The 20105-nt window shown below is 30.8% G+C and overlaps 2 protein-coding genes across 2 annotated transcripts; both read left to right on the plus strand.

Moving 5' to 3' along the window:
* Positions 1–6592: 6592 nt before the first annotated feature.
* On the plus strand, positions 6593–10322 carry LOC108468250 (LIM domain-containing protein PLIM2b-like). The gene is made up of 5 exons (XM_053031696.1): positions 6593–6962; positions 7898–8013; positions 8448–8472; positions 9533–9622; positions 9841–10322. The coding sequence occupies exons 1-5, from the start codon at positions 6828–6830 to the stop codon at positions 10093–10095; spliced, it is 621 nt and encodes a 206-aa protein (XP_052887656.1). The 5' UTR covers positions 6593–6827; the 3' UTR covers positions 10096–10322.
* A 3453-nt stretch (positions 10323–13775) lies between these two features.
* Positions 13776–19961, plus strand: LOC108469592 (DEAD-box ATP-dependent RNA helicase 8-like). Its single transcript, XM_017770509.2, has 10 exons — positions 13776–14515; positions 15067–15127; positions 15614–15848; positions 16376–16614; positions 17949–18200; positions 18276–18456; positions 19014–19102; positions 19186–19259; positions 19358–19476; positions 19602–19961. Exons 1-9 carry the CDS (start codon positions 14247–14249, stop codon positions 19434–19436), a joined length of 1479 nt encoding a protein of 492 aa, XP_017625998.1. The 5' UTR covers positions 13776–14246; the 3' UTR covers positions 19437–19476; positions 19602–19961.
* Positions 19962–20105: the final 144 nt, after the last annotated feature.

Consider the following 20105-nt stretch of genomic DNA (forward strand, 5'->3'; position numbering starts at 1 on the left):
TTTTCTAACTGGTGTATGTTGTACAAACAAAGGTTATATAGATATAGTGGTTTAAATAAGAATTTTACGAATAATTTAATATTATTTTATATTTTTAAATTAAATTATTAAAATGTAAATTTATTTATAATTTAATAAGCTTAAATATAGTTGTATTAGCTAAACTCATTTTAATATCAAACTATTACATTTACAAAAATGAGAAATTTAAACATCGGTGATTGAAACTACACTCGCAAGAATTTCTCATGTTTCTGTTTAATTTAGATTTGGATTCATATAGCAATATTAGGATATGACCTTGATATTCCAACAAAAAATTTTGAGATAGATAAACAAAATGTTTGCAAGTATTCTGCAAATAGTCTTCATGTCTTTAATCTTAAAAGAGTACTTGTTATCCATTCATTCTTACAGAGTAAGACGTATTTATAAGTTGAATCGGGTTCAAGTTAGATTTATGTATGATATTAATATATTTTATGTTTGTTCAAACCTAATTTAGTTTAAAATATAGGCCTAGGATTTTGCTTAAGTTCGCTTATTTTAAAAAAAAAAAACTTAACTCAAGTGTGTTTTAGACTGTCTATATTATATTTAATATTTTAGATATTTTTTTGTTAAAATTTTAAATTTAGAAAAATTAACATATTTCTAATTTATATAGTGTTGTGTTATTATCTATTTAATTTTATGTGATATAAATTATATAATATATAAAATATATATATACTACAAAAGTATCAAACTAGTCGAGTCAGGCTCAAGTCTTAAATGTTCCAACCCATATTTTAAACGTGCTTAATATTGTTTACTCAAGGCTTTTTTTGGTTATTGTATTTTGTCTAAATACTTATATATTTGAAGGGCCTTAGAGCTTAGGCAGATAATGGTACCTATGAATAGATCTACTGCTAGTGTACTAAAAAGTTTTCAAATTATGTATAATCTATTATTATATTATCAAGTCATTGATTGAGTTCATATCACAAGTTAATCATGCACCAACTTGATTTGAAAAAAATTTGTTTTAATAAAATAACAAATATTACTATGATTTTTGTCCTTAAAATTTTATATAAAATCTATAAAAGAAATTTAAATTGAAAATAAATCTAAAAGAGCCTCATAGTGGACTCACACAAAAGTTGCCTTAATTTTGCAAGTGTTATTGTACTTTTATATAATTTTTAAATTTATTTTTACATAAATATTTTCACCTACATGTGAATGTACCATAATCTAATACATATTACATTCTTTTTACTTGTAGATCTATATTGTTATACCTACATCCCGCAAGCTCACCTCATGCACTACCAATCTCGTAGGACAATACCCCAAACTAAGAATCATCTTGTGAGCTAAGGACATTTGTGAGGACCTACCGAGCTTATTACCTGGCAAATACGCAATGTAAGGACCACACCCTTGACATGGACAGAATACTTGCCATGCATACATCACATTTATCCGTTGTCTTAAATAACACCTACCTAAAGTGATAAGACATCAACAAGGCGATTCGGTTCCAATGAGTGAAACTAATAAGCCTGCCTCGAGACCTTTCAGATAGCCACCAAGCAGATCCCTTGAAAAACTACTAGGCATGAGCGTTAAACAAATGAGTCACTTTATGGGGGTTTTGACAGGTGAAGAGTTGCATTGTTTGTGTGTATTGAGGACGCCTTAGGGAAAAAATGGATGCACTAAAGGTTCTGGAATGGATGCATTAATGATAAAGCATCATAGTTGTGCCTTAGGAAAGGATGCCAATGAAGGAGCAGACTTTGTATCCTTTCGTGGGACACATGTTCTGTTGGGAGTAGTTTGTCAATGGTTAAATATGCCCAAACTAAATCAGTTGAAACTTATTTGCTTCATCAAAGAATTCTCAAAGTAATTTTTAGTTTTTGTACTCTTTGCAACCTTAAAATTTCTAAGTCTTTGTCTTCTTTTCATCATCATCTTCTTCAAGTTCTTTTGTCTTCTTTGTTGTTTTTCTTTCTCATTCTTCCCTCGCCACTATTTCCAAGGATAAGATTTCGATTTTCAAACTTTTTTGGTTTCATCTCTCTTTAGCGCTGCTTGATTCTAATGGTCGAAGATGACAAAGGCGGAGAAACCAGTACCTTCAAGGCTATTGTGAATAAGGTGAGAAAAGGCCCACAATTGGAAAACGAATACGTGATGGGTGGCACTTTTGAGTGTACCAACCAATAAGAAGATGACATGATTGCTTTGTATTCATGGTTTGGAAGCCAACCACTACAAGTACGACTTTAACATCCCCTCAGAGTCTAATGCCTTGAGTATCGTGAGTGAACCTAACTATGGCAGTGGAAGGTTAGGGTTTTATCTACCCCTTTATGTACTGGAGGTAGGGTTCCACTTTTCATTCGTTCATGGGCAATGTACTAAACCATTATGGGGTTGCACCAAGGTAACTAGTCAGAGCCTCCTAATTGATCATAGTAGGGTTCCTCAACCACTGTAGTGAGTGGGGGGACTACTACCAACTGAGGGCTTCCAAACTTTGTACAAGTTATCCTAAGCTAATCAAACCACCCAACCAGTGCAATTATACATTGCTAAACGGCAAGGGACTCCTCCCGTGGAGAACTTATTGTATAAGAGGGTCAATAATATGAATTTAAACATAAGTACATACTTGTGGAGTGAAATTTGGGGATGGTTTTGGCTTCCCATTGTGTGAAACATGCCCCCCACAAACTTGTACAACTATAGACCTCTTTTAGACGAGTACGAGGATGTTGAATGATAGTTGAGGATTTGCAAAAAGGGGTCTTATTGATGTGCCCAATGACATCACCCTCTAGAAGGTGTGGAAATATTATCTATTCGAGAAGGTTCAAACGGTTTCTACAATGTTGACTTCGAGTTGGGTTTTGCCGATGACGGGATTAGGAAATCACGCGACCATTAGAGGCGTTCATGGGTGGGGTCGAGCCAAGTTTGGGTTAGGCCTAAGCATGATATTAACACACTTTATACTTGCCTAGCCTAGCTCAGTCGAAACATTGGCCTAAAATTTTGCCCAAGCCCGTCTACATTTGTAAATAGCTAACTAAAGCCCATTTTAGGCTCGCCTATATTATTTTTAAAAAAATGAAAAATATATATGTAGGTAAAAATCCAGTTCAAAAACAATTTTCTTGCATAGCGAAATATAAAAATTTTGAAAACCAACCTGGTTTGTAATATTTATAGCAATAAACCTTAGACCGAATTCGTACCTGTGTTTTCGGATAGATGGATCCTTATCGTTCCTGCCTTTCAACCAAACAATATTATCTGTTATTCTCGTACCACGAACGACTTCAAGTGTGGGTTTGAATGATTTGAAGAAAAATACATAATTAGAAATAATTTTCTTTTCTTAATGTGAAAATGCAAAATATCTTCTAAAATAAAAACTGACAGAATTTGTTATTTCGGAAAATAGATTCAATAGTTAAGAATAAATTCTCTCTATTTTCGGCCAGAGTAACAATACCTTAAAGTTCTGTTTAATAGCCCTACTGGTGCCATCTATTTTTAGGGAAAGAATGTAGAACCTATTTTTAATTGTAAAAGTTTTAGGCAACCCTAATTAATATTACTAGGGTTTGTCGTCCACCCCTTTTAGCATGAGAGACTTTTGGGTCTCTCCCATATTGGGTCCAATTACAAGTACATCTCGAGCTTTTAATCCAATACTTTATAATTTGTTCTAACTTAATATTTGTTTTTCTATTTCCCAAAATAAACTTCTCTATATATTTCCAATTAAATAATCTTCTCAAACTAATTCTAATTCCGTTAAAATCATAGCGACTTTACCATAAAAGAATTCATGAGAAAATATAGTTAATATTTTCATATTCAATGGTTCACTATGACCAAATGATTTATTTCCATTTTCAAACTTCATTTAATTCGAAAACCATAAATTTATTCCTGGTCATTTTCATTTTCATTTTGGAGAAAACCATAGTCATTTCCAAATGATTCCATTTCTCCATTTTTACTATTTCTATTCATTTGATTCAACATGTAATTCATTTATGGTTTTAACAAGCTAGTGGAGGGACCAATTGGACGTATGCAATTGAAGATCAAATGATTTATAATTAAGTTCCAACTTTTCGCCTATTAATTAGAAACTCATTTAGTCACGAAGTCATTCCATTATAGTATTGTGACTAAGCTCTCTCCAATGACATACCATCACGAAAGCAACTTGACCAGTGTTCGTCTAATGACCTTGTCGTAAGTGTGCTAGCCTCATAGGATATCTTTAATCTCTTTGGGACAATAATTTTTCTCCCAATATAATCCTATTTTATCTCATAGTAACCATTACACCTTCCTACATGAAAAGTCAATTACTATCAAATAGTAATCAAGTCATTCATCACAAATACGAACGACTCGTGATCACGTTTACTGAACCATGTAATGCTAATGAGTGTCGAGATATTCTGCTGAAGCAAAGTATCGTTCCATAGCTACAACTGTGTGTGAATTGAAATGGTTAAAAGAGCCTCTTGTTGTCTCCTAGTGTTGTTCACTTTGATATTATGTTGTTGTATTATAATAGTTAAGTAGCCTTACATATTAGTGCAAATCTCGGTTTCATGAGTGAACAAAGCACATTGAAATTGATTGTCATCTTATTCGTGATGAGATTCAACATGGACATGTTCAAACCACTTATGTTTGCATCTCTAAACAACTATCCAATATCTTCACTAAGGCATTGGGGACACAATAGTTTGGGTTATCTTCTACGCAAGTTGGTTGTTCGTAATCTTCACGCATCAACTCAAAGGGGTATTAGAAAAGAAATTAAGGAATATATTAAGATATGCAAATATTTATTAAATATGTAGATAATATATTTAAGAGAGAAGTTATCTAGGGATTTACATAGATTTATTTTCCATGTTTATCATGTATAAATACGGCTCTTTTTGGCTTGTTAATACAGAAGAAGGAAGTCAATATTTTTCTCTCAAAAGTTTTTACACAAACCTTCGGAGGGCCAAGCTTAAGGCTGAGGCTTTTGTTGTCGAGGTAAAGGAAGAGGCCATCGTCTGAAGGACTTGAGTGGAATATTTGGAAGAGGTTAATTCCACTTTGCTTAAGGAGAATGAGAACATCAAGGACTACAAAGGGTATCAAGTTGACCGAGAGAGGGGTTGTGCTTGGATAGCTGAACTTGATACGGCCCTCTAGAAGCAAGAAAATAAGGCTAAACAGGCCAAGGAGCAGTTGCAATAGGAACAAAAGGCCTGCATTGAGGTAATGAAAATGTTAAACAAAGCTAAGGCAAGATTAGGTCCCTTTATAAGGGATAGCTTCATCTTGGCCGCCCAAGTAGCTTAGAAGCCCCTTCATCTGTTCGAGGTCAACTGGGGGGCTTGTTGTAATGTTGTTGGGTCTGAGAGGTTAGACTTTAATGTCATGACCCTGTCAGGGGAAGCTTGGGAGAAATTCCAAGCAAATATGTTGGAAGTCTCTTTCTCCCTCTTGTACCCCCAAATGAACCAAAAGGAGGTTCGAAAAATAGTGCTTCTGAAGATGGGGTTAACTATCGGCTGAAAAGGCTATGGAGGAACCCTCTTTTCTTACAATTGAATACCCCCCCCCCACAACTATGACTATTGTTCCTTTGAGCCTGTAATTATTAGTCCTTCTAAGCCCACAACTACTGAGCCTTCTTTCTTGGATGAGGTGATCCTTGCTTCCACCTAAGGTGTGGATAACACCATGGTCAACGTAGATATTAGGGTATTGCATTTGTATTTGCTGTTTTAATGGCTTGTACTTAAATTTTGTGAATGGAGTGAATTATATTTTTAAACTTGTTTCTTTTTCTTTGTCTTTGCTTTTGTTGTGCATGTACCCTTCATATAAATGCTCATTCATGTGTTACTGGATACTTGAGCTAGCTAACCCTAATGGTATCATAGATTCAAGGTAAGGACTACATAAGCTTTGGTTGATGGTTCAAATCCCTACAAATGCATTCCTTATAATTAATATTACGCATAATAATAATATCTCTCCCGTGAATTATTGCATGTATTTGTTGATTGAAATCAATGTTCACATAATATCTAAAATTTATTTATTAATGCGAACTTATTAATTCAAACTTTATTTGGATGTAAGTTGAGACTCAAAAATAAGAGTGGCAATACAATTATTCGTGGTGACTAAGTATTATAGTGATAACATTGAAAATAAATGCAAAAGTAACAATAACAATGAGATAAAAATGGAAAAAACTATTAATAGCATAAATGATCGTAAACTTGAACAAACCTAAAATATATTTAAATGTTATTAAAAAAACTCAAAATAAATATTTTTTTAACAATAAAACAAATCATCAAATCAATCTGAGCTTAAAAAATAAACAAACGAGCCATAACTCGATTAACTCCATTGACAGATCTAACCACCACCGTTAGCACAACTCCAAATAGAAAAAATAGTTGGCTTTCAATTTCCTTCCTCCAAAATTTAACCTTGAAGAGGTCAAAAAAACACAGACCTTGTTTCTTTCCAAATTAAAAGGACATTAACTTCCCAAATTATGAGATAATAATAGTGGGATCTCCCACCTCAACACTACCAAAATTACCCAATTGCAAAATGGGTTAAAATAAGCCCTTATCTCATTTGTAAGAAAGTGATAGACAAAAGGGCAAAAAACCTACTCACTTTCTTTTGTCAAACATTATATATTTCCATTGTTTCAATAACATCTTACAAAGAGCTTTTTCCTTTTTCTTTTAGTTTCTGGAATCAAGGAAATGTCATTCACTGGAACAATTGACAAATGCAAGGCTTGTGATAAGACTGTACATGTTGTGGATATGTTGACTCTCGAAGGAGTTCCATACCATAAAACATGCTTCAAATGTAGCCATTGCAAGGGAAATCTTGTGGTAATTAATCTTGATTTTTATCTTTCAAGTTCTTTTTCGAGTTCTCTTTCATAATTTAAATTTATATAGGATGAAGTCAAAAAAATTTTGCAGGGTTGAAATTAAATTATATATTTTTACTATAGTAAAAATACAGTTTCACCATTTTGATAGTTTATATCTTTAAATTTTTAAAGGATTAAATCAAGTTTTTAAAGGGTCGAGTGTAATTTTACCATTACTAGTTTAAAATTTTATAAATTATAAAAGGACTAAATTTATGACTCGTTTTAGATATATTTGTGAGCGCATGAATACGGATATATTTCTAGTTAAGTAAATTTTAAAATTTTTATATATTTAAAGGATACTTAAAGATAATTGTATACATATATTAATAATGAGTACTTTTAGACAAATAAAAAATATAAAATTTTAATTTGCATTACGGGTAAAGTTAAGAGGTCAAGTAATAGATGTCTTGCAGAGGCGAAATTAAATTGTAGTTTTTATGATAGTAAAAATGCAATTTCATCATTTTAATAGTCTATATCTTTATAATTTTAAAAGATTAAATCAAATTTTTATCATTTTTAGGGGGCTTAAGTACAATTTTACCGTTACTAATTTAAAATTTTAAAATTTTCAAAGGGCCTAAATGAAAAAAAATTCATTTTAGGGGGCGGCCTCTGCCAGCTCCACTAATTTCGTCCTGGTGCCTTGGTTACTTTGATTAAATGATACCATTTCATTTTTATTCTCTATTAAAATTAATAATTCAATTTAATCCTTTTTCCTTTAGTTTAACCCATTCTCAAAAATTAATAATTTATTTTAATTCATTTTAACAAAAAAAAAAAAAACTTTAACCTTGGGATTCCTAAGTTCGCCCTTAATTTGCATAAAAAATAATGACTTAAAATTGAATGATGTTGATTAATTGCGTTTCTTGACAGATGAGCACTTACTCCTCCATAGATGGAGTTCTTTACTGCAAGCCTCATTTTGAGCAACTTTTTAAGGAATCAGGCAATTTCAGCAAAAATTTCCTAACAGGTTTAAGACCCATTTTGTAATTTTCTTTTTCAAAATTAATTATGAAGATTAGAGATGATATCTAATATGGATAAATCCTAAAATTATACATGAACTATGATTTAATGTGCAATTATATACATAAACTTTAATTTTGTGTAATTTTTATAATTTATTAACACAATTATTTATATACCATCATTTTATATTTATATATTGCATACTTAAATAATTATATTTATTCAATATAAAAATAGATTGATGTGTTTTTTAAATATGTATGATTAAGTTAAAATTAAAGTTTCAATTATATATTTAAACCATAATTAGAATTTTATGTGTATGATTGCATTAAATTAAAGCTTATATATATATTTATACATTAAATCAAAATTCATATATAATTTTGATATTTATCTGTATATATTATAGCCTATCATTTTAAATTTATTTGATTGACCACTTTTCCAGCAAAACCGAGAAGCAAAATGAAACGGTACGTTTTTACTTTCTTTTATATGTTTTATATTACATTTTTTTTCATTTTTAGTAAAAAAATCTTACTTTATTAATCATCCGCTTGTATATGAAATAATAATTTCAAATTTAATAAAATTTTTAGGACTAAAAAATCATTTTAACCTGAAAACAAAATTTTATGAAAAGAAGTTAAAACCGTAACATTTTTTTTTTATTTTCTTTAAAATCTCGTATTCAAAAAATATATTTGATGCTTATTTGAATATGTAGATAAACCATAATCAAACAAGGTGAAATTTTGTTAGATCGCGTTGATGTGAAGCATCACATAAATCAAAATATTGTTTTTTGAGTATTGTTGAAGAACCAACAAACTCTCAAGGTTTGTCCTTGATTCATATAATAATTCAAGAGACAGATTTTGATATAGAGGTACTTCGGCAACTAAGATGCCACTTGGGCTAGCTAAAGATCTTGACTTTAAACCTTCCTCCATGTGTTCTCACTCTTCACTAGCTAGGGTTTACGATATTCAACAGCTTCAATAGGATAATACCATTAGGTTCTCTTCAAGAGTCAATGACAAAAATTTAAGAACGTATCAATTTTTCATTGACACCTAAAGATGATACTACCTTTACATTATCAACATGCAGTGGCATATCTAAGGGGGGCTAGCAAGGCCCAGTCCTCCTTAAAAATAAAAACTGTCCATTTAAAATTTTTAATTAGTAAAAATAAAATTACACTTTAACCCCTTAAAAATAAAAAAAATTGATTTAATCATTTAAAAGTTATAAAAATATATTAAAAATTAAATTTTAATTTTCACCCTTAAAATAATTTTCTGACTTTCACATAATACATCCCATCCCTCCCCAGTAAACTTGGATAAATATATTACACAAACATTAATTTATAATATGGACTCAAATTACAATGATAAATACATTTGGATCACATTGCATTTATCACTATTAAAAAATAATGAATAAATATCAACTAATTAAAAATATGGACCAAAATACATTTATTTTTTGTATTGATAAATGACAAATTTTTGTAATTTATTACAGAATAAAACTTCTAGTAAATTTTCATCAATGTTCTGTGGAACCCAAGACAAATGTGCCTCGTGCGAGAAGACAGTGTATCCATTAGAGAAGGTAAATACATTTTACATTATGTTTTTTTAAATTAATCAATAATTTATTTATTTTTATCATTACATAAAATTTATGAATTTTGTTTTGATTTAATAATTTTAAAAAAGTAACAGACCGAAACAACTTAATATCCATTACCACTATTTAAAACCTCTTTATTTATATATATATATATCTTCGAGTTTTTATTAATATTGATTCATATTGGTTGGGTTTAGGTGACCATGGAAGGGGAATGTTTCCACAAATCATGTTTCAAATGTGCTCACGGAGGGTGTCACTTGACACACTCTTCGTATGCGGCTTTAAACGGGGTCTTATATTGTAAGCACCATTTTTCTCAACTTTTCATGGAGAAAGGGAACTACAATCACGTTCTCGAGGCTGCTACACATAAGAGAAACAACTCCGCGGCATCGATCGAACATGGCGATAATGAATCAGAAGAAACTCCAACAATTGAAGAAACTTAATCTTGAAAAATTACATAACACTAACACGACATCATTCTTACAATTTGTCTCTATAATTTTTTTTTTAAAAAAGAAAGCAATATAGTTTGATTGGGTATACAATCTCATCAAAGTTGAATTTATTTGTTGACTAGTTTATTCACAATTGTGGACCAACATGTTTATGTAACTCAAACAAGATCATTACCTAATATTATATACATTGAATTTTTTTTGACAAATAAAAAGACTTGGAGGCTACTATCTTTCATTAACATGAATCAATCATAAGCTCATGGATATCGTAAGGATACTCCATATCAAATGAAAGAGTACAATATTTGTTTAAAACTAACTTATTAAGATAATCCGCAACTCTATTATTCGTTCGGCCGATCCAATTAATCTTGACTTCCGTGAAGAATTCAAGCAAGCCAAAAATGATTATGTCTTACCAATATTTTTTAATATGGTTCACCAAACTGGTGCAACCAGTCTCAAAAATGGCCCTCACAACATTATTATCTCGGGTCCAAATAATCCTATCCCTCAAAGCCTCGGCCTCCGCCCACTCTCCCTCCATCCGATTCTCCCTATAGTCCGCAATACCGCCTAACACGAATCTGTCACTATCCCGTATATACATTGAATTGTTTGTGTGCCTTAGGGGTGATTTTGTATTATAAAAAAAAAATGTATCGAAACGATGTGAGAAAAATATGATTATAAAATGTCGTAGAGATATGTATATAAATACTAAAAGTTTAGAGATACATACATTTATAAACAAAAAATTATAAAAATTAAAAATATTTTATGTAAAATTTAAGTTTTAAAATTATAAAATCATTAAAATATTGACATCTTTATTTTGATTTCAAAACCTTAAATTTCAATCAATTATACACCGGCAGAGCCAATGAGGTCTCAATCTCCTAAAATAGAAAATTTCACATTTAGTTATTTTATAATTTTAAAATTTTAAATTAATATATAATAAAATTGCACTTTGCCCTCCAAAAATGAGAAAATTTAATTTAGTATTTTAAAATAATAAAGATATAGGCAATTAATATGGTGAAATTTTGATTTTACTATTATGAAAATATGCAACTTAATTCGACTCCCCTCAAAAGTTTTCTGACTTTCTCCGTTGCTATAATAAATTGTCTCATAACTTTACTTCAATTATATATTTTAAAATTTCATAAAAGTTCTTAATTAGTTGTTTCACAAAAATACCAATTCAAAGTTTTAAACTAAATATGCTCATGGGCCAAGTCGAGCTGGGTTTGGATCAAGTCTAAGCATGATATTAACATATTTATATTTACCCAAGCCTAGCCAGACCCGAAATAAGGGCCTAAATTTCGCCCAATCCCGCCCATATTTGCAAAAGATTAATTTAAATTCATTTTAAACTCGCCCATATTTGCAAAGGATTAACTTAAGCCCATATTATTTTTAAAAATATTTTAAAATATATTTATATTATTTAAATTTAATATTTACTAAATTTATATATATTTTATTTATTAAAATTTTTTATATAGTCATCTTAACATTATTTTAATGCTTACATTATAGTAGTATTATATATTTAGTATAGATTTGTTTTTTTCCAATGTATTATAAATTACATAATATAAAATATCATAAACTTTAAACGGGTCGAGTCAGACCTTGAATGTTCAAGCCTAAGCTTAGCCCATATTTTAAACGGGCCTAATTTTTTTGTTCAAGCCCATTTTTTCAAGCTTAATATTTTTACCTAAACTCTCCCAATTTTTGAGCGGACCTTCAAGTCTAAGCTAGTAGTTCGACTCATGAACAAGTCTACTTTAAACCATAAATTTTACTTATCTTAAAAACCCTAAACTTAAAACTTTAACTCTAAACCCTAAAACAAAAACTTTAAATCTTAAACTATAAACTGTAATTCTAAATCTTAAAATATAGTATAACTTTTAATCTTATGTTGTTAGTTAAAAGAGTAAGCAATCTCGCATTGTCTGGTAATAAGCTGTAAATGAATTATGAGTCTATATATACCCATATCATATATCTCATATCGCTTAAGAAAAAAAGAAAAATAAGACTTTAGGTCTATATAAAGACCTGTTTTGTAAGTTCTATTTCTACATTTATAGGTGGCATTAGGAAAAAAGAAAAAATATTGGTGCTGCCACTTTTAATTTTTATGTGATAGAAAACGCTTCTAGTTAAAAATGTTTTTCTATCATTACGTTGAAAATACTTATAATTGAATGTGTTTTTATAAAATTGGCCTTCTCATAATTTTTCTAAATATTGACTTATTCATGTATTTAAAAAAAAACCGCAATTATGAATATTTAAGTTGGGTGTTAAAATTTTAAATTTGAAGCAACGAAAATGAAACGCATATCTCATTTTAATTAACTTCAAATTTAAGATTTTAAGATTTTATAATTTGAAAAATTTTAAATATATAGTAATTCTTTTGAAATTATAAAATTCCTAAAATATATAAAAAGTTAAAATATATTTAAAATAGCTAATATTTTAAGAAATTTTAAACTAAATAATTATATATAAATTCTTAAAATTTATAAAAAACCCACAAGTTATATTATTTTTAATTTTAATTTCATTTTAAATTCTCTAATTAAAAAGTAGTTAATTTATTTAAATTAAAAATATTTTTAAATTTAAAAACAAAAATTGATTGCATTCATCAATGTTGACCCGCGATATATTTCGGATGCTGGTCACCACAAATCAATTTTGTTTTTGGATTTTAAAATATTTTATTTTATCTTAATTTTTGTAATTTATTTTCAATTTTATATGTATATTTAACATTTTAAGTAAAAACTTTGGACTATATTTTAAAATTGATATATATTTTGAATTTTTATATTTAAATTAAAAATATTGCATTTTCATGGCACAATTTTTTCAAAAATATATTATGTGTTTTTTTCTTTTTTATATAATCTCTCTAAAACCTTAAACCGAAAAAAATTGGAAAAACGTGTTTAATCACCTTTAAATTCACATTTCTTAGTTATTGTAATAGCAATAGAGCTAACTAAATTGAAACTCAATCAACATCAATCATTAATAGTCAAATTCAGGCACCATTCGATAAAAACTCGAAAATAAAAAAGTTAAATTTTGTTATTAGTCACTGTACTATACAAAAAGTTGTAGATTTAATCTATGTACTTTAATTTAGTCATTTTAGTCCATGTCTTTTTAAAATTTAAAATTTCAATACTCACCAAATGATAATTGTTAAATTCATTAAGTTCTACTATTTCTAAAATCTAATACATCAAACATATTATCATATGCATAATGTCATACCGGCTTATTATTTTCACATATTAACTATTGTCATTTGCGTCAAAATTGAAATTTTAAAATTTGAAAAAGTGTAGGGACTTAGAATGATCAAATTGAATGATATTAACTAAATCTACAATTGTACATTTAGTGTAAGACTAGTAATTGAATTTAACCAGATGGATTTAACAGCTAGTGTTTGAGTTAGGATTAAAATTTTAATGTTTGAAAAGTATAGGGACTCAAATTGATCAAATTAAAGTATAAAGACTAAATCTATAACTTTTACAAAGTAAAGGGACTAATTGCAGACTTTAACCTAAAAAATAGTATGTGATAAAAAAATCTTTTATAAAAACAAACTCGAAAATTAAAATTAAAAAAGAAAAAAGAAAAAAAATCAGTTAGATGTTGTGGCAATGTAAAAAATTAAAAGACCATATATTAATTAGTATCAAAATCAAAATGCACAGAAGAAATTAAAAATTTCCCCCATTTGCAAAAGCCCAGAAATCGACTATGAATCAACCCCTTTTTCATCTCTAATTTCTCAATCCTTTGCCACAACCAATCGAAAATCTGTTGCGAATCATTTCCTCTCCACAAAATTCTTTCAATTTTTTTTGCTCTCTACTTCAAGATCCCTTAGTTTTACCCGAATGTTGCAAGCCCTAGCTTAATTGTTGTGATTTAGGACTCTCGGTTTTGCCACTATTTAAGGCGTTACCCCATTTGCGAGAAACCCTAGTCTTCGATTTTTTTTAAAAATTTTTGTAGTTTGTGTACAGATTTCGGAATTTTTTTCTAGGAATTTGTGGTGTTTTGGAGTTTAGGGTTGTGATATGAATAGTAGAGGAAGGTATCCACCGGGGATCGGCGTTGGCCGCGGCGGCGGACTAAACTCGAACCCTGGTTTTCAGTCGAGGCCGCCACAACAGAACTACATGCAGAGGAATTTTGTGCAGAATCATCACCAGTTTCACAACCAACATCAACATCAGCAACAACAACAGCAGCAGTGGCTTAGGCGAAACCAGTTGCCCGGAACCAATGACTCCAGTGTCGTCGACGAGGTTGAGAAGACCATACAATCCGAAGCCTTCGACTCAAGGTCCATTCTAGTTTCTTCTCATTTGTTTTGTTGGCATTCGCTTGTTTGTATTTCTGGCATTATATATCTTGGTATTTCTGCATTTCTTGAACGTTACCCTATTTTACACGTTTTGAGCATTCCAGATCACATCAGGCAATAAGCAGATTTGACAATTCGTGTATTTGTATCATGTTTGTGTAATTTTTTTTCATGTCATAACTGTGTAACGTATTTTTATATCAAATAATGTTATATAGATTTTGATATTCTCTTGTAGTTGTGTAGTATTTTAGTTATTTTTTTACTATGGCACGTTAGGAAGGACTGAATGAGGCTTGTCAAATCTCCGACTTGCTTCCGTGATTACTAATTACTTTCTTTTTTGTTATAAACTTTTAACCCTATATGTGCCAAGTGGCAATGAATTCGCAATATGTATGCTATAGCTTGAAACTTCCATGTTTATGGGATTTTTTCCCCACAAATTGAGTTTCCTGTCCTGCCTTTTCGTTCAAGAAACATATTGCATGGTGTTACAATTATTTACCTTTTTCCCCCACCACTTTCAGTTCACAAGATTGGAAGGCAAGGCTAAAGATGCCACCACCAGATACTCGCTACAAAACAGAGGTATGCCTGTAACTGATATTTTAAACATGTATGTATATTGTATAGAATTTACTTCATCCTTGTTAATAGCTTGCATAGCTGAACTGTCATTTAAAATTTCCTTGAAGGCTCTGTTTATATTGGTTATATTTAGAAGGAAATTGCAGCATAGCTGTATATATTTTTCTCCTAGTACACCAGATCTTGATGAAATGATAAAATTCTTCTCAGCTCTTTAGAATGGTGTTAAGGACAAACTGTTCTTGTCTATTTTTCTGGTAATGCAGGTGCACTTTTTTTTAAATCCTAGGCCTCTGATGTTGAGGTCATCTGGCTTGAACTTACATCTTCTTAGGCTTGCATTACTTCATCTTCTTAGGCTTGCATTACATTGTATTTATGTGACATCTCATGACAAGGCGTGAGAATGGTGCTGTTAGTCTTTGAAAATTTTCTAATAATTTAATGACATTTTATGTACCAATCTGCATTTTAAATTGCTTCCAGGATGTGACAGCTACAAAGGGAAATGAGTTTGAGGACTACTTTTTGAAACGTGAACTTCTTATGGGAATATATGAGAAGGGTTTTGAAAGACCTTCGCCTATTCAGGAAGAGAGTATTCCCATTGCTTTAACTGGAAGTGATATTCTTGCCAGAGCCAAAAACGGAACTGGGAAGACAGCAGCATTCTGCATTCCTGCCTTGGAAAAAATTGACCAAGATAAGAATGTTATTCAAGGTTAAATCTTCATTCACTTATATATGTATAATGTGCATGAATTGTAGGTCCAGTAATGGGTACTGCAATTAAGCTAGCTTTGGATTTTTATTGTTTATTGTTCTTCTAGTTACATGATCTGCTTGTCAGTTAGGTAGTGGAATAGACACCTGATTATCATTTGCTGCATGTTGTTAACTGAAGTTTGAATGCATTGTCATGGATGTGCATAGTCTAGTGAGGCACAAACTTCTGTACTAATTTTTGAAGGAAGTGTATTGTGTCTCCCTTCTTGTAAATGGATTTAACAATTTTTGCATCAGTCTAGGAATTAACATTGAGTTATCTTCCAGAAGCCTACACCAATAAGTTCTTTATTTGAACCCAGTCTGGCTTAATTTGAAATACAAGTTAATTTCATATCTCCCTTTTCTATTTCATGATGTTTACTTTTGGCACTAAGTTATCAATGCCTCCCATGGATATTGATTTTACATCAATTATCTGTTTAGTTTCTTGTTTTTACCAATATATGTGTTTTCGCACAGTTGTTATACTTGTTCCAACACGAGAACTGGCTCTTCAGACATCACAAGTGTGCAAGGAGCTTGGAAAGCATTTACAAATTCAAGTCATGGTTACAACAGGAGGTACCAGTCTCAAGGATGATATCATGCGATTGTATCAACCAGTCCATTTGCTGGTTGGAACCCCCGGCAGAATACTAGACCTTGCTAAAAAGGGTGTTTGCATTTTGAAAGATTGTTCAATGCTTATCATGGATGAGGTAAATTTTTGGTAGTGGCTCTGTTTACTTTTGTTTCAGTTTAACTTTTTGTCCTTTCAAGTTAGCATTAGAGAAGAAGATGAAGTTAGAAGCATTTTGGATGCATGGGGAAAGAAAGATATTTTATTTATTTATCTTGACAAACAGTTTTTATGCTTTGTCTTTTTGGCTGGGTGGGAGGGTAGAAATGCTTGCCATGATTTGAACTTGTAGGGAAAGTATTTGTACTTTTTTTCTTTCTTTCTTTCTTTTTTTTTTTTTTGCTAAAAGGGGAAGCATAAGTATCCTTCATCTAGTATATTTATCCATGTTAGGCATGCACCGAAGTGTACCTAGCCACATTGTTTTTTTCGGTAATAAAAAAAATGCCCATTTATAAGTGCCTGGTGCACCTAGGCATCCTTTTTTTAAGGTGATAGGTGCAAAAAAAGGCCACCTAATTGAAATTCTTAATTTCTTTACTTCTTCTAATTAACTGTACATTTAATAGTAAAAATTGGGGATAATATCAAACTCTTTATTTCTCAATATTTTGAGCAGCAAACTTGCAATTTTAAGGAAATTGGCCAATAAATGAAAAATAGAAAATTTTTGCATGGTTTGTGGGATACACTGGACGATAAACTAGAAATCATTTTTAGAATTATTAGAATGCATTGCATCTTTGCTCAGGCAAGCACTTTTTTTTTTTCATCTAACGCCTCAGGCAATATAATAGTTCTAGCGCTTAGAGTGCGCCTTGTGCCGTTGGCAATACTGGGCTTTACAGTTTACTGTTTTCTCTCCAGAGATCCAAGTTCTTGGATTACTTTTGCCTGCATAATTTGTTGGGTTTTTGCTTAAAGAATTTAAATGTAATTCCAAATGCTTATTCTTGTTTGTAAGTCATCAGTATATCACACACCCCATTGTTCATCTTTTTCCTTGGAAAATTTTACTGATATGATTTTTGAAGTTAATGAAGCTGTTATTGCTATCTTCAAGGGTTTTTGTGCATACTAATTTCTCCCAGAGTTTCCATGTCTGTTTTTCTGTGAAGATTGAGCACTTTTATTTTCTATTCTCCTATTACTGCAATGAATTTGTTGTACTTTTTATTTTCTTATTATCTTCTGTCTTATGTAACTTTCTGATTTTTTTTTTCTTTTTTAAATTCTTATCTTTATATAAATTCAGTCTTCAACTAGAATTCAGAGGGTTGACTCATTAGCACCATAATTCTTACAATTTCTGCAATAAAGAAGCTATTTGATTCTTTTCATTGTCCTGTAGTATACTTGATTTAAACTTGTGATCTAAAAAAATTTGATGTTCTGTGTTTTGGTTTCTTTCAGGCAGATAAACTTTTGTCTCCTGAATTTCAACCTTCTATAGAGCAGCTGATACGTTTCCTTTCAGCAAAGCGCCAAATTTTGATGTTTTCCGCCACATTTCCTGTTACTGTGAAGGACTTTAAAGACAGATATCTACAAAAACCTTATATTATTAATCTAATGGATGAACTTACTTTAAAGGGTATTACGCAATATTATGCTTTTGTGGAAGAAAGACAGAAAGTCCACTGCTTAAATACTCTTTTCTCTAAGGTTTGACCTTATATAAACTTTTATTTAGTTTTCTCTCTTTTTCTCTGGATGACATGTGAATATATTTACCTACAGCTGCAAATAAACCAATCAATCATTTTCTGCAACTCGGTAAATCGAGTGGAGTTGTTGGCCAAGAAAATTACAGAACTTGGCTATTCTTGCTTTTATATCCATGCAAAGATGCTTCAGGACCACCGTAACAGGGTATTTCATGATTTCCGCAATGGAGCATGCAGGAACCTTGTCTGTACTGGTATGTTATGCTGTGGGTGAGCTAATCTTCGTAGATGATATTGATTATTTAACAAGTAAATACATGTACTGCTGATATAGTTTGCTGGACTTCCTTTTGCTGTTTTTCTTGTATTAGCCATTTGTTTCTTTTCAACATCTTTTTCTTTTTCCGATGTCTTTTAGACAACACACTGACATGTATATAACCTACTACTCAAATCTACTACTGCTTATCTTTTTCTAAACATGCTGAAATGTATAATATTCTACCTGAACCCACTTTGCTTTATCTTTTTCCAGTTCTACTCTATGCTTTCAGCTTAAATGTCTCTCTTTTGCAAATCCTAAGTTAAGGAATTGGTTGAAGTATGTGAATATTAGAACTTGAATGATTGCCAACATATGGTCGTATACGTTGGCTACTATAGAAGCTTTGGTTTTGAATTTTTCGTTGCTTCGTCTAACATTCTTCTAATTTATGTTTCACTGGAATTAATTCCCTAGTGCACAAAATGGTTTTGCTCTTCGTTATATGAAGAATAATCTCATAATGATATGGAACCATACTTGCTGCAGATCTTTTTACTAGGGGTATAGATATTCAAGCGGTGAATGTTGTTATTAACTTCGACTTCCCTAAGAACTCAGAAACGTACCTTCATAGAGTATGTTGGTTAAAATATTTCTCTCATTTCAAGTTGCATTATTTATCATTCTTTTTTGTGACCCTCGTGCTCTTCTACTTCAGGTTGGTCGATCAGGAAGGTTTGGCCATCTTGGATTAGCAGTGAATTTGATCACTTACGAGGACCGCTTTAACTTGTATGTTATCACATCTCTAGCAGTTTTATGAATTTTTACTACTACATATATCGAGGATAACTTGATCCATTGAAATGTTATATGGTCTACTCTAACAGGTATAGGATCGAACAAGAACTTGGGACTGAAATTAAGCAAATCCCTCCACATATCGATCAAGCTATTTACTGCCGGTGATTTTTGTGGGATGTTTCCTTAGCCTACTATGATAACAACGGTGAGCAACCATGCTCATCTGAAATTTTAGATTACATGCACAAAGTAATTTCTTTGTTATCTTTTTTCATATCCAGAATGTTCTCTGATTTTGCTCTTTGCTATTTATACACGGGCGTTTGTTAGGTTAATGATGCTGGTCTTTCAAGGTCTTGGTCCCTAGTCATGGGTATGCATTTTTAAAAACTCAGGTGTTGTTATAAGACTTTTAGTTTGTGCTGTTTATGCATTAACGTTAGCCAGGATTGTAGGAAAGAAGTTTAGATAAGTCCTGCTTTCCTTCCTTTTATATTTCTTTTATTAGCAAATGGTTTCCTGTCGCCTACTTCGATGCTATTCCAATCATCCGAACATCGTGGAATAGTTTTAAAGTTGTACCTTGTGCAAGAAATTTGAAATTTATCTTTTTTTCTTTTTTGTTTCTGTTGTTGCGTATGCTCATCTTTGTCATTTCTATAAATAAAAAGCATCTGACTTCTCTGATAACATCTTTTAATGATTGCAATCCTAGTTTGTGTCATAAAGGTAAAAGTTTACTTTTCAATCTAATGTACATAGACTAATGTGCATATTTTCGAGTAAATGGGACAAAATATAATCTAACTTCTACTATAAGTGCCTTTCATATTA

Source organism: Gossypium arboreum, chromosome 8, assembly GCF_025698485.1.
Source record: "Gossypium arboreum isolate Shixiya-1 chromosome 8, ASM2569848v2, whole genome shotgun sequence".
NCBI classification, from domain to species: domain Eukaryota; kingdom Viridiplantae; phylum Streptophyta; class Magnoliopsida; order Malvales; family Malvaceae; genus Gossypium; species Gossypium arboreum.